The following is a 15112-nucleotide window of genomic DNA, read 5'->3' as shown; positions in this document are numbered from 1 at the left end:
ACAGTTTCTAAATTGTTTCCCCCCCAAAGGGGTTTCCCCCCCCCCCAATACAGTTTCCCCCCCCAAAGTCATTTTTGTGACAGTATGTCAAACAAACTGAACCAAAAAAAACAACTGCTGAGACATTTTACGTGGCGTTTTGTGTTATTTCTGGTTATAAAAGCATGCACACGTTCTCATTTTTTAATATTTTAGTTGTCTTGTGGTGCAACCGATCTGAAAAAGTTTGTATAAAAATGACCCCTGCGTCGACGAGGACGAAACGACACGAAAATTGTGCAATGCGTCACGTTGCTGATTCAAATCTCAAATCTGGAGCCGATAACCAGTTTGTGAAGGAGATTGCTGTAAATGTACTAGTTGGTGGTTTTGTTGGGAAATAGAGATTTATATTCACCAAATCGTTTTTGAATCTTTTGTTCAAGTCGTGTTCTCTTGCAAGAAACAGATAGACAAAAAGTATAAATGAATATACAGCTGGTGGCATTGTGCAAGTTTCTTTTTATGCTATTGAAAGTCATTTGGGGGTAATTTTTATATTTTGTGGATCAGGAAACGGATCAGGAAGGATCAAAAATGTGCACAATGGATTGCATGTAACCCACAAGTGGTGAGCGGAGACTGACTTTGTTGTTTGTTTTGTATTCCAGATACTAGAACTTTATTCCTGGGTTGGTGATTCACAATTGAAACTGCTTGGAGAATTCAAATGTTGCTTTGTCTTAATCTGGGAGTGAGAGAAGGTGAGTGTGGATCCACTTCTCGTGAATGACGGTTTGTAGTTTGTGCTTGTGCCTTCTCCAAAGTTGTATCGAGCATGCTCAGTAGACACAGGTGGTATCAAGCTTCCAGCAAATGGTTGATTTGTTTATTTATTTATATTTTATTTTTGCCTCTGAATCTGGCAATATGAGTCTGGTTCATGGAGAAGCCAGAACATGAATCAAGCGTGAGACAACATGGCAGACTTTGACTTCAGACACACATCAATGAAAAATCGGCCAATTGCGAGAGGCCTGATACCATCGATGCGCATTGGCTAAATATTTCAATTTTGTAATGCGCTATTTTTAAAACTACTATTAATTTGTTGGTCCACCATTTTACAAATGCTAAATATCTTTCTTGATGCAAACAATCTCATTGTTTTTATTTGCTTATTCCAGACTCATGATGCTGGGTGGAAGAAATGTCCCTCCATCAAAGCTTCCTGGATATTAAGCATTGCACATGGCCAGGTGACAATCGGTACCATTCGCGTTGCCTTTCAGACGCTAAATAAAAAGTCCGAAATGTTCTGCCAGTCGCCGATGGCGGTTGACTATTTCCCCATGGGTATTGGGAGAGAATTTTCGGTCCTTTCGTAAGATCTTGTCCGTCAGCTCGATTTCCTCAGAAAGATTGCCTGCGACGTCGATTGCACACAAGTTTGTAATTCATACTTTCTGATGAGGTCGACTTTTTGTCGGTATACGTGTTCGTTTTACATACAAAAATGCAATTGTAATGAGTAAATATAAGGTTTATATATTTGATGATGTGGATTGTGACAGATTTATATTGAAGAGCACGAGGTGACAAGACAAAATACAAATAAAAATGTTATATGTTCGTGATGAACTTAATTGACCGATGACGAAAAAAAAAAAAAAAAAAGGCGAGGCATGTGACCCAAAATGCAATATAATTAAATATGCAATATTTCAAGTGTGCTATTATTACTATGACTACTTAGTAATTAGCAATATTAAAAACATTTCAATACTTCAGCACATCAGGGATCAGAGACAGAGACATATAAATCAAGTGTAATTGCTTCCTTTTATAAAGAAGTTCGGTCTCCTTGACTGTTGTAAAAGCCCGTTGTGTTTGCATCCTGTAAGCAGTTAAATAACCCGAGTAAATAACGAATGAGCTCTTTATTTAAAGTTGGCTTAGCCTGGTGTTGGCTTAGCGGTTAGGGTGCCGTCTTGGGATCCTGGGTTCGAATCCTGGTCGATCGCTGAATTAATGCCAGGGGCCTTGACTCAGCCTGTCATCCTTCTGAGGTCGGCAAATTGAGTACCAGTTCACTGGTAATTCCCTGTGTGTGGCAAGAGGCGACCAACAGGGTTGGAGGCAGGAAGGGCATTCGGCCATAAAACATTGCTTCAAAAAGGGGACCACGGTGACCGAAAAAGGCCAACCCCTGCTCTGCGGGGAAAAAATGGCCTCTAAAGGTGGTTCTTCTTTCTTCTCTTTATTTAAAGTTTACAGCTATAGTAATTGCCTCCACCACCAAAGGTGGATGGAAGTTATGTTTTCACGTCTGCCTGTCTCTGTCTGTTTGTGAACAGGATATCTCAAAGTTGTGGATGGATTCAGATGAAATTTGGTGGAGAGGTTGGGGTGTGTGACTAGGACGAAATGATTCGATTTTGGTGAAGATTCGATTCTGGATCTGGGCATTTTAAAGTGATTCTTCACCATTGAAAGATGGGACAAAAATGAAATTTTGCATGATATCTCAAAAAGTTGTGGACAGATTCAGACAAAACCTGGCGGACAGGTTGGGTGTGTGACGAGGAAGAATTTATTCAATTCTGGTGAAGATTTGCATCCTGATCTTTATCTGAGAATTTTTTAAAAAGTGATTCTTTACCATTGAGTGATGGTGTTAAAACCGATATATAGCACGATATCTCAAAAAATTGTGGACGGATCCGGAAGAAACTTGGTGGACAGGTTGGGGGATTCGATTTTGGTGAAGATCCTTATCCGGATGTGATGATGTAAAAAAATTTTTAAGTGATTGCTCACCATTGTGTGGTAGGAGCCAAAAAATATATCTAGCATGATATTTCAAAAAGTTGTGGATGGATTATGACAAAACTTGGTGGATGTGTTGGGAGTGTGACAAGAACAAGCTCCTTAGATTTTGGTTTAAAATCGATGTCTTGGTTTGACTCCTTAGATGTTTTGCTCCTTAGATTTAGGTCATATGGCTCCTTAGAATTTGGTTCATGTCCGGATCCAGATCCGGCCTGTCAGTGGGAATACAAACGTAAACCGTTCAGCCTGGTGGCAGTATGCTCTCCACCGAGTGTCATTCTTGTTACCCTCGCCAGAGGAGAGCGTATTGCATTTGAGTCAATTTGTTTGTTACTTGCAAAAATCGAAGATTTAAAAAGCATATTGGTTGGTCTTGTGCGTTATTCTGTTTGGCTGTTTGTCTGTATGTCAGTCGCCTACAGGTCACAATTTTCAACCGATCTTCACGAAACTTCACCAAATGGTAGAGTTGGTCATAAACAAGAAGCCTATTGTTTTGGGGGTCAAAATGTCAACATAGGCCAAATGTCACCAACTCTGTCAAATTTCGAAAATCCTCAATTTTCATCGCATTGATTTGAAATTTGAAGAGGATTTGCATATATGGTCACTGAATTCAACCACCAACTATTTTTGAGGTCAACATAGGCCAAAAGGTCAACATAGGCCAGATTTCTAAAATCTTCGATTTTCATCCAATTAACTTGAAATTTGAAGTCATTGAATTCAACCTGCAACCATTTTTTTTAGGTTAACATAGGCCAAATTTCTAAAATCCTTAATTTTCATCTGATTGATTTGAAATTTGAAGGGAATTTGCATATCTGGTCACTGAAATCGACCACCAATTATATTTTAGCTCAACATAGGCCAAATTTCTAAGATTCTCAATTTTCATCTGATTGACTTCAAAATTTAAGAGGATTTGCACACCAGATGATTGAATTCAACCACCAATTATTTTTGAGGTCATCATCGGCCAACAACTTATTTTAGGGTATCGTGCTATGCACGACATATTTCTTGTTTGTCTGTTTGTCCGCATAGAATAAATAGCATTTTCTCTGCACCCGTTGATCCGATTGACAGAAAATTTCCACCATAGGTGCACCTCCACCTGTAGATTTTTGTAATGATAATTATGACGTTGTAGGTCACGTGGTACGGGCGCCATATTGGGAAAACCGAAAAACTTTGTACCTCTATATATCTGAAAGTGTTGCATAGAAAAAATTGAGACACGGCTCATTGTAAATAACTCTTCGTGGGGAATAACATATGTTAATGATTATGTCATAGGTGCCTCCATTATGATGTCATTCAACAAGTACAAAACTTTATCCGATCAAGATGAAATTTATTGTCATCTAGGGATAAATTGGTGGAGGGAAAAAATATGGATGACGTCATTGGTCACGTGGTTCGGCCGCCATCGTGGAAAAACCGAAAATCTTTGTACCTCTATATCTCCGAAAGCGCTGCATAGAAAAATTTGAGACGTGGTTCATTGTAAAGAACTCTCCATGCAGAATAACATATTGTTGCATCTACCCTGTAGTGAAGACCTCAGGGTGACAAATGACCAAACGAGGTTTAACTCCGAGGCGTATACCCAACTATGGCGGTACCTTGTGCACGCGTGGGGGTGTTGGGGGTGTTGGAGGGTAGCGAGGTCCTTACCTGTACGGACAGACGTGACGGGTTTATTCTGCGAACCCACAAACGAATAAACATACAGGACAATAAATTGAAAATTTAACAAATAATGGTTTAATGAAAATAAATGCCAGGATAACAAAGAAATGTATGGTAAAACCTAATTCCTAAATGTGGGGGTTCCCTCCCCACGGACTCGTATACAGACACAGGGAATGATAAAATAAAGATGACATTTAGTGTGGTGTGTTGGCTGATACCCCGCCTGGCGTCCTTGGCCGGTCTCGGAACCACCATGCGGGAACCGCACAAGATGGCGTGCAGTCGCGCCCAGAGCAGCCACCGACCCGCGGAGCGACGGCCAAACTCCCTCCTCCTCCGATAGTCCCATGCTCCCAAAGCTCTGATGTTTCTCTCAGGCGCACATGGCACGAAGCGCAGCCGTCATGAAGCCAGCACCAAAGAGAGGGAAAATATGCGGCCGCTTGCACCGACGCCCTAGGACAGAGAAAGTGAATGCAAATGCGTCCGGCTGCGACCAAAGCCAGGATCAAGAGAGAGAGAAAATGGCGGGACTTTTCCTTTTTGCTCTTTGTTCTCAAATGTTCTCTCTGACGTCGCACTCGCTCCAATCACCGAGCACCACCCACTCACCCCAGCGTTCTTTAACCAATCGGTCTTTGGGGCGTGGCCTCATGGCCACTCTTGGCATCCATCGAGATGATTCGGCTAGGTGGTGTAATCATGTCTGGGTATTGTCGGTGCTTGTGTTATTTGCAATTACGTGCCGATCGCATCGCTGGCCGAGTGTGCTTTATAAGAATGAAGGGAAAAATCACAAGGGCAATTTACACACTGGGAATTTTATCCATATGCCCTAGCTAATTAGCATAGCTCCACCCTCGCCCCCCCCCCCCCTCCCGCATGGAGACACATAACCGCTTACCCGGACATCCGGCCCTGACTTAGATACATGAAGGTGGCTACATGGCATACGTTGCATGCTAATCTATACAATCCTATCTGGACTGAGGTATTTCATTGCCTACCCCCATACACGTAACAATATGTTAATGATGATGTCATAGGTGCCTCCATTAAGATGTCATAATTCGACAAGTACAAAACTTCATCCAATTAAGATGAAATTTCTTGAGCGTCATCGAGGCATAATTTGATGGAGAAAAAAATAATAATGATATCATTGGTCATGTGGCTCGGCCGCCAAATTTGTTTTAACACAAAAGCCTTCAAAACCACCAAAAACATGCCCTGGCAAGGGTCTGCAATCTCTGATTGCTCTTGTTTTTTTCTTGTGTTTTACAGGTTTGGAGTTGCCTGCTTGCTGCCAGCTTCTTGGCATTTCAGCTGCTCACGTCCTGATTGGCTGAAAAGGCCTACTTCCTGCCGCTTCCTGGTCCTCCTGCTATTCTTTGTTGTACTCCTGGTCTGCATCTTGGTCCTGGTGCTCGACTGGAAACACTATGGGCGACCAGATCACTACCTTGAGAGGTATACATACCTACAACGCCATATGAGACGTTGTTGCTCCACAATCGGTGATGCTTTAATCTTGTATCCAGGTCTCTTGTATTGTTTTGGCGCAGTGATAATTTGTGGATTTGAATCGATAACCCAGAAGTTATCACAGATGCTGAATTGAAAAGCAGATATCCTCCTTTGCTGTCATCCTATGGTGCAGTCTATGCGAACAAAAATACACTGTCTTTATATTTTTATCTTTAAGCTATCCATCATGGAGTTTTGCTTACTTACACTTTTATCACCAAACTGAAATTTGTATTTAATAATGATTGTTGCAAGTATAAGATAAGTCGATATTAAACGGACTGTTTGAATCGCGACGAGTTACACCAAAGACTTTAAACATAGGGGTGATACCCCTGGCGCTCACCTGGTAGAATAAACAGTATACTTCACCGACTAAGGGTATTTTAAACCAATTTCCATGGTTGCTAGAAGACAGGGCAGCATGTAGAATCATACAAACATAATCATAGGACATTCAACAAACAAAGAAAAAAATACCTATTTTGGGGGGCAACCCTCCCTCCCCCAACCGCATATACCTCCTAAGACCCCAATTTTTATAATGCCTTGAACAAACATTGGTACAATGGTACATCATGGGTGATTAAGGTTGTGGACAGGTTTCATCGAAATCGTGTGTGTAGTTTCTGAGAAGAAAGCAAAATCCTATTTTGGGGGGCAATCCCCCGTAGACCCCCAAAGGGGCAGATTTGTTTTTTAATGTTGTGAACAAACTTTGGTAGATCACGGGTGGTGAAGGTTGTGGTCAAGTTTCATCAAAATTGTGTGTCGTTTCAGAAAAGAAAGCAAATACCTATTTTGGGGGCAAACCTGGATCCACTTTGGCCCCGGTAAACCCCCTTAGATCCCGATTTTTTTTTTTTTATGCCGTGAACAAACTTTAGTCACAACACAACAGATATCATTTGTGCCTAATTTGGTCGCAATCCCATCGTTTCAAGTGTTTACGGACGGACTGACAACGTGCCATGGCCTAAGCTCGCCTGAATTCGTTCCAGGTGAGCTAAAAAAACAAGACTTTGCAACGGTAGAGGAGCTTATCATGAGCCAACGGCATCTCACTGCAACCCAACTTTCCCCCAGTCATCTTGCATTGTTTGTCACTGGGCATAGGGCAAGTTGGGTGAAGTATGTGCGGCAGAAAACGGTGCATATTCTGCATCAATTTAAACAAATCCTAGCGCAGGCGTGGTGGGTATAGAAAGTCCTGTGGTGATGGGGCAATGGCGCCGATGGTAGGCTGGGAGCCGTCAGCTAATGTTCTGCATGCTACAGCTAAAATGATTTTACTAAGGTCTGAATGTGTTGGTCGTATACACATTGAGCAGAGTGACAGTAGTACAAGGCAGCTACTCTGATGTCTAGGTTGCCTTTTTCAAGGATAGCAAAGCCTACTTCCATGGAGGAAGCCCCTATACAAGGTGCGGTAAAAGAAGCTCACTCTATCTTCAACCCAGCCAGCATATCGCAGCTGGAGGGTACCCTCCTTAAACAGTAGGAAGCAAATTAGAATTATTCTTACACTTGGAACATGAATGTCAAAACAATGACTGACAACATTTTATCTACCAGACCAAAGTGCAGAACAACTGTTATTGATAGAGAACTGGACACATATGGAATTGACATTGCAGCCTTACAATAGATCAGGCTAGCAGATCACATCAGTATCAAAGAAAGAGAATACACATTGTTCTGGTCAGGAAAACCTGTGAACAAATGGAGGAAAGACCAGCGCAGCTTCGGTGTTGGGCTTGCAATCAGGAACAGCATTATACATAAACTTTCATCTTTGCCAATCCCTGTCTCAGACAGAATTATAAAACTCAAGAGTATAGATAGCCAATGATAGATATGCCACCATCATATCAACCCATGCCCCGACAATGACCCGTGCTGAAACCAACATCGGAGCTTTTTAACAACAGCTGGAAAATACCATCAGCAAGATCCCTAATGCTGACAAGATCCTCCTTATGGGGCATTTAAATGCTCGAGTTAGTTTAGATAATGAGACCTGGAAGCATGTCACAGGCTCATTTGGAAAGGGGAAGTGCAATGCTAATGGTGAGAGATTACTGCAGCTTTGCAATGAAAAGATTGTCCATCACAAACACGTACTTCCAAATTTCTGACAAATGGTTCTTGTCCTGGCTCCATCCTCCATAGCCTGGTGTTGGCTTAGTGGTTAGGGTGCCGGCTTGGGATCCTAGGATCCTGGGTTTGAATACCGGATACCGGTCGATTGCTGAATTAACGCCAGGGGGGTTGACTCAGCCTGTCATCCTTCTGAGGTCGGCAAATTGAGTACCAGCTTGCTGGGATGAATGATCACGGTGTGTACCCTGATTTAGAATAGGTACACCGTATCCCTTCGCATCGTAAGAGCGTGACCAAGGGTTGGCGTCAGGAAGGGCATCCAGCCATAAGAACATTGCCTCAAACAGGGAACCATGATTGTCATGGGGCCCACAAGGCTAACCCCTGCTCTAGCGGGGAAAATGGCCTTAAAACGATCATTCATTCATTTCATTCATCCTCGATCAAGAACTCACCATCTTCTCGACTATATTATCACTAGATGGCTAGAAGGAGCGATTTAGCAGATGTTTGGTATACCAGAGCCATTATGGGTGCAAACTGTTCTACAGACCATTTCCTCATCTGTAGCAACTGAAACCTGAACATCCCAGGAAAAAGATGAAAGGGTAACTGCAAGCTTGCCACTCTCCCCCCCCCCCCCCCCCCCACCCCCCAAGGAAAAAGAAAGGCCTGAAACCCAAAGCAAGGTTCAACACTTCAAAACTGAAAGATCCAGAAGCCCAAGTAAAACTGGCAACCCACATTAACACACACTGCCTCATCTGGCCTAAATTTGGATGATGACATCAACAACCAGTGGGATGAGCTCAGCAAGCTACTGTATCAGGCTGCTCTTGAAATGCTAGGAAAATCCCAAGGGAAGCATGCTGACTGGTTTGATGACAACGATGCCACGATCGCTACGCTGCTTGAAGCCCCAAGAAATGCCAACAATACGGACCTCACCAGAGACGCAAGAAGGGCTGAAAATAGGATACGTGAAATTAAAAACTGGTGGAGTATGAACATCACGCAGACACCAAAAACATGAAAGCCTTCTTCTCAGACCTTAAAAGTCAGTTTATGGCCAAGCACCTGCCTTCTTAACACCAGTAAAAAGTGCAATGGTTCGCATAACCTTTGCAGACAACACAGACATCCTAAATCGTTGGAAAGAATATTTTGAAGACTTTCATAACCGTCTATCGACTGTAACTGTACATCAAGAGGAAATTATCAAGCAGCATCCAATCAGAAATGATCTCGATGTAGTGCCCACTCTCGAAGAACTTACAAGTGTCCTACGAGACTTTAAATAGGGTAAAGCACCTGGGGGTGATGGAATTCCACCAGAACTACTAAAATATGGTGGGGGCGTACTAAAACAGAGGCTCGTGTTCTTCCAAAGAATGCGTTCCTCAAGAGTTCAAAGATGCTACTATAGTGACCATGTACAAAAAGAAAGATGATAGACTCAACTGCGGCAACCATAGAGGAATCTCTCTTCTTTCCATTGCGGGAAAGGTTTTGGCCAAAATAGTCTGGAAATGCATCCAAACACTGGTAGTTATTCCTTCCTGAGAGCCAATGTGGATTTAGAGCCAATCGTTCCACAATACACATGATGTTTACACTGCGGTAGCTGCAGGTGAAGGCAATTGAACAGCACCAACAGCTGTATGTAGTCTCTGTCGATTTTACTAAGGCTTTGGACTCCATAGATAGGATGACTCTTTGGCAGGTCCTTTCCTTATTTGGCCTCCATAGCATTATAACTAACTTGGTTAAAAGCTTTTACGACAACATGAAGGCCGCAGTCAGCGCTGGGGCTGAATGCAGCGACCCCTTGGGCGTCAGCCATGGCGTGAAGCAGGGTTGCGTGTTGGCACCTACCCCTTTTTGCATTATATTTGATTGCAGTCTTGAGGGAAACGGAGGACACACAGCTTGGTGGGGTGTTCTTAAGAACCAGATGTCATGGTGGCCTCTTCAATCTCAGAAGACTCAAAGCTGACACCAAGATACGCAAGAAGTGCATTAAGGAACTGTTGTACACCGATGACACTGCACTGCATTCCTTGGCTTTTCCTCCTCACTTTAGTGACGTCACAGTGTTTGTAACACATTATGGTAGCCTATATTGTCATTTGACAGTTGAGGGTTGATTCACAATTGTGTCTCGTCAAAATCTAAACTGAGATCAGATGTGGTGTCCGCTGAGATCAGATGCTGAGATCAGAAACTCAGAAACTGAGATCAAATGCGGTGTCCGGATGTCATGATCAGATGCGATCAGACCTTACTCTCTTTGCACAGGTACATCTTGCAATCGGTCACAAAACCGAAGAATCGAAACCACAATTCGTTTGTAAACGGAATGAAATTACTCTTTGTTGAAGAAACAACGTGCATAACGCACATTTTTGACGAAAACTCGACAGTCATCTTTCCCGCGTCAATCGATCTCTGTGCCGCCATATTGCTTTTATCGATATCAATGTTGCCCGATAGAATGCCACTTGTGATTGATCAACAACAACAACAACATGCATTTTAAAGGCCATTTTCCCTACTAGAGCGGGGGTTAGCCTTGCGGTCCCCATGACAATCTTCTCCATTTTGCCCTATTTTCTGCATCTCTCCTTGTTAACCCCCTTGCCTGCATTTCTTCTTCCACCATCTTTAGCCAAGTCTTTCTCGGTCTTCCCCGTCCTCTACTTCCTTCTACATTCATTTCCATCACTCTTCTCAACCAGTCACTTTCATCCTTCCTCAACACATGACCAAACCATCTCGACCTGTTCCTCTTCACAGCATCAATCACAGGCTCTATTCCCATCATCTTTCGCAATTCATCATTTGTCTTCCTCTCTCTCAACGATACTCCGCACATCCGTCGAACCATTCGCATTTCCACCCTTTCCAGCCTTCGTTGCTGCTCTACGTTCATTACCCATGTCTCGCTCCCATAAATCATAACACTTCTCACACATGCAGCATACACCTTTCCCTTCAGCTTCAACGACACTCCCCTCATCATCAGCACGCCACTCAGTTCCCGAAACTTCTTCCATGCACATCTCACTCTAGCAACCGCTGCCGAGTCTGATCCACCTTCTCCATTCAGCATGTCTCCGAGGTAGCAAAATGTTTTCACACCTTCCAGCTTCACGCCGTCTCCAAGATCCAACTCAACATTTCCTCCATCTGCAGCTCCCTCTGTGCACACCACCTTACATTTCAATGTCGCTGCCACACTGGTTAATGACCCTCTCAGACCACTACATTTTTGATGAACCCACTCGGCGTACATTGTACATTGAATGGAGTTCATGCCGACACCCTTCCTACACACAGCACAGGGCCACTTCCCAGTTCTTTCCACCTCACCACATGCTTTACCACTTGCCATCACCTTCGTCTTTCCGATATTCACCTTCAGACCTTTTGTCTCCATACATTCCTTCCACTTGTTCATCTTTTCCTTCAGTCCATCCATACTTTCTGCAATCAACACCAGATCATCTGCATTCAACAACTCCCACGGTAAACGCTCCTTTACGTTCTGAGCCAGCACCTCCATCACAGCTACAAATAGTAGTGGACTTAGTACCGACCCCTGATGCACTCCCACCTTCACCTCAAACTCACCACTGTTCCCGTCCTTCGTCCTTACAGCTGTGCGCACTCTTTTGTACATTGCCATCACTACTCTGATCAAACATTCCTCCACTCCTAACTTCCTCAATGCCCATGTCAATACTTTGCGTGGAACCCTATCGAATGCTTTCTCCAGATCAACAAACCCAAGAAATAACTTCTTCCTCTTCTCCATGTACTTCTCCTGCAACTGCCTCACAATGAAAAGTGCGTCTGTCGTTCCTCTTCCTGGCATAAATCCAAACTGCATTTCGTCGATCTTCACTTTCTTCCTTATCCTCCTCTCCCACACCCTTTCCAATACCTTCATTCCATGCTCCAATAACTTTATCGCTCGGTACAAGCCACACTCCAGAGGGTCACCTTTCCTCTTGTATAGAGGGACGAGGGTACTCGGTTCCCAATCCACTGGAATGCGGCCTTCTTTCACCACCAGATTACAGATCTCTGTCATTCTCTTACACCCCAACTTCCTGCTGCCTTCAACATATCTCCCACAACTCCTGGCAGCCTTCCCGCTTTTCTACCCTTCATTGCTTTTATCGCTTATCCCTGGTGTTGGGCTAGCGGCTAGGGTGCCGGCTTAGGATCCTAGGATCCTGGGTTCGAATCCCGGTCAATCGCTGAATTAACGCCAGTGTGGTTGACTCAGCCTGTCATCCTTCCGAGGTCGGCAAATTGAGTACCAGTTCACTGGTAATTCCCTGCTTGTCGTTAAAGGCGGCAAAAAGGGTTGGCGTCAGGAAGGGCATCCGGCCGTAAAACATTGCTTCAAAAAGGGGACTGAAAAACAACAACAACCACAGTTCCTGAAAAAGACCAACCCCCGCTTGCAGGGAAAAATGGCCTCTAAAGGTGGTTTTTTTATTGCTTTTATCGCTTCCTCAACTTCCTTCTCAGTTGTCTTCTCTGCCGGTCCTAAAACTGGGTTACTCTCTATGTTGCCATCCCATTCATTCTCTGTATTCTCAATTAAATTGATCAATCGCGCTAATTAGCTGAGGTTGTGTCGCGATGTTCTGTAATGTTTTTTTTTTTACTACTCGACCAAATTTGTCACGCGAGTTCACCAGCATTTTAATATTCTTTGCTGCGATGCTATTCATTTTTATAATTTATTTACGAGCAATATTTTGCCGTGCGGATAAATATAATTGGAATATGTGTAATATTTTATAATTATTTTGAAGGAGTGAAGTTATCCCCAGCTCTGTAGCACAGATGAGGAGGCCATGTCTGGAAATATTGTGGCCTAATAAGTTGGCATCCATGGGGAGGAGGAAATTCCTCGATGAAATGCCTTGCTGAGAGCGGTTTGAAAGGTGACGCCATTGTAGCGGGATCGCTGTACCCGGGAAGTGACGTCTCCCCAGAGTACCCCAGGAAGTGACGGCACTTCCCCAAAACTGTGTATGCATGCACGCGTGTCAGCTCCACTACAAGCCTTAGATAATGTTTTCTTTACGAACCAAGGCAGGTTGGACATCCCGGGTTGCTTCATTTGCTGCAGATACCTGCAAATCATGGCTGAAGCGGAAGCGACCAATATCAAGGATCCGAGCCTGTCATTCGGCATTGTCGTGGATTGCGGAAGCAGTGGCTCACGGGTTTTTGTTTACTACTGGCCACCACATAACAGGGACCCTCACAGCCTGCTCGATATTCGACAAATGCGAGATCACACCCGGAGTCCTGTGGTGAAGAAAATCAAGCCAGGTGCATGTAGTAAATTGTTTTGATTATAACATTCTCCTTGTTTTAATGTTTTCTTTAAAAAGCACCTTTTGTACTCTGATACTGTAGCCGATTTATCTCTTGTTTCGTTTTTATTCGTCATTCTTAAGTGTAATATTTAATGTGCTTATCGTTACGTGTTACGCGAGATATTTGAAGCTGCTAATGTACTGGAGAGCCCACTCCCAGCATGTATTGCATTGCCCTGCTTGAGTCACATTTGTTAAGTCTGAGGGAATTTCCTTTTTGTTTTTGCAAATACACAAATGTTTTGTTCATTGAATGAAATTGTAATGGCGAGACTTCCGTGATATTGATGAAACGTTGTCACTTTTGATGTTTGGGTGCGATTTGTGTGGACAACAGGCATATCCGCATTGGCCTCAAGGCCCGAGCAAGCGAGCGATTACCTGCGTCCGCTCCTCAGATTTGCGGCGGCGCACATCCCAGTGGAAAAGCACAAGGAGACACCCCTGTACATTCTCTGTACGGCTGGCATGCGTCTGCTTTCACAAGGGTGTGTCCCCTGTGCACTCGTAAACATTAGAAAACCGGAACATCACTGCTTATCTCTCCTTTGGTTTATTCACATTTTTGTTACACTGTTTATGTAGGTTTCTGAATCTAAATTTAGTACTTCTTATTTATTTAGAGTTTAAAATAAAACATGCATCATTGATTATTTTAATGAAATGTATAGCTTTGAAGCTCATGAAGGACGATGTCTGAGGACACTAAGAGACATTGGTGTATTTTCACCCAAATTGCAAGGACATCAGTGGATGGTGGACAAACAATGTGGTTCTTAGGATTTGCAACTGGCATCCCAGCATCATTACCCCACACATCTGAAGAGATGAGCTGGTTAACACTTTGGTTCACTTTGTCTGTTCATAAACACGAGTTGGGTCGAGGAACAAATTGATTTCAATGGAATGTTATTTTAGATTAATGAACAGGATTAAATAATTAAATTGATATGTGTGGGAAAAATTTCATGCTTGGTCAGGGTCGCCCAGATAGCTCAGATGGCAGAGCACTGGTACGGTTTTCCAGAGGAGCTGGGTTCGATTCCTGGTCTGGGCATGGAATTTCTCCACATATATCAATTAAATTTTATTTTGAACACGAATCGGAAAACTAAACTTTGGCTATGGATTTGTCCTGCCCGCACATGCACGGAGACGAGTGAGATTTAAAACAATTACATTGTCTGCCTGCCTGTCTGGAAGTCAAACAAAATTGAAAATTATTCCAAACAGGAAACTTACTGTTTTTAAGGACGTCATAAACGACACAAAACAGGCACGAAGAACTAACGTCACGTGTTAAACATGGTGATGTATAATACGCTGCATAAACGGCGGTAAACTTTGGGGGGGGGGGGGGGGGGGAGAAAAAAAAATACTTTCTTCAACCTTTAAAGTTTCTATTTAATTACACTATGCTTGAACACTGCAAAACACAAATCACATTTTTGGCACTTTCAAAAACCTATCGTTTACCATTAATTGGGCAAAATATTTGGCATTTTCCATCTCAACCAATCGCATTTGCTGCGCTCAGACCCCCACCCATGTCCCTTTTTTTCTCAAGA

At 43.2% G+C, this 15112-nt stretch overlaps 1 protein-coding gene across 2 annotated transcripts in view; it reads left to right on the top strand.

The window, feature by feature from the left end:
• ENTPD4 (ectonucleoside triphosphate diphosphohydrolase 4) overlaps nt 1–15112 on the top strand; it is a 48378-nt gene that overhangs the window by 15138 nt on the left and 18128 nt on the right. For both annotated transcript variants that reach the window (XM_068111187.2, XM_068111186.2), the window contains exons 2-6: nt 651–743; nt 1167–1238; nt 5794–5979; nt 13292–13497; nt 13882–14032. In XM_068111187.2, coding sequence (XP_067967288.1) covers nt 1231–1238; nt 5794–5979; nt 13292–13497; nt 13882–14032 — 551 coding nt within the window. In that variant the 5' untranslated portion in view covers nt 651–743; nt 1167–1230. The remainder of the gene's footprint in view (nt 1–650; nt 744–1166; nt 1239–5793; nt 5980–13291; nt 13498–13881; nt 14033–15112) is intronic.

Source organism: Myxine glutinosa, chromosome 3 (genome assembly GCF_964187855.1).
Source record: "Myxine glutinosa chromosome 3, kmMyxGlut1.1, whole genome shotgun sequence".
NCBI lineage: Eukaryota > Metazoa > Chordata > Myxini > Myxiniformes > Myxinidae > Myxine > Myxine glutinosa.
The sequence above is the reverse complement of the archived record's forward strand: the minus strand, read 5'-3'. Positions and strand labels throughout refer to the sequence as shown.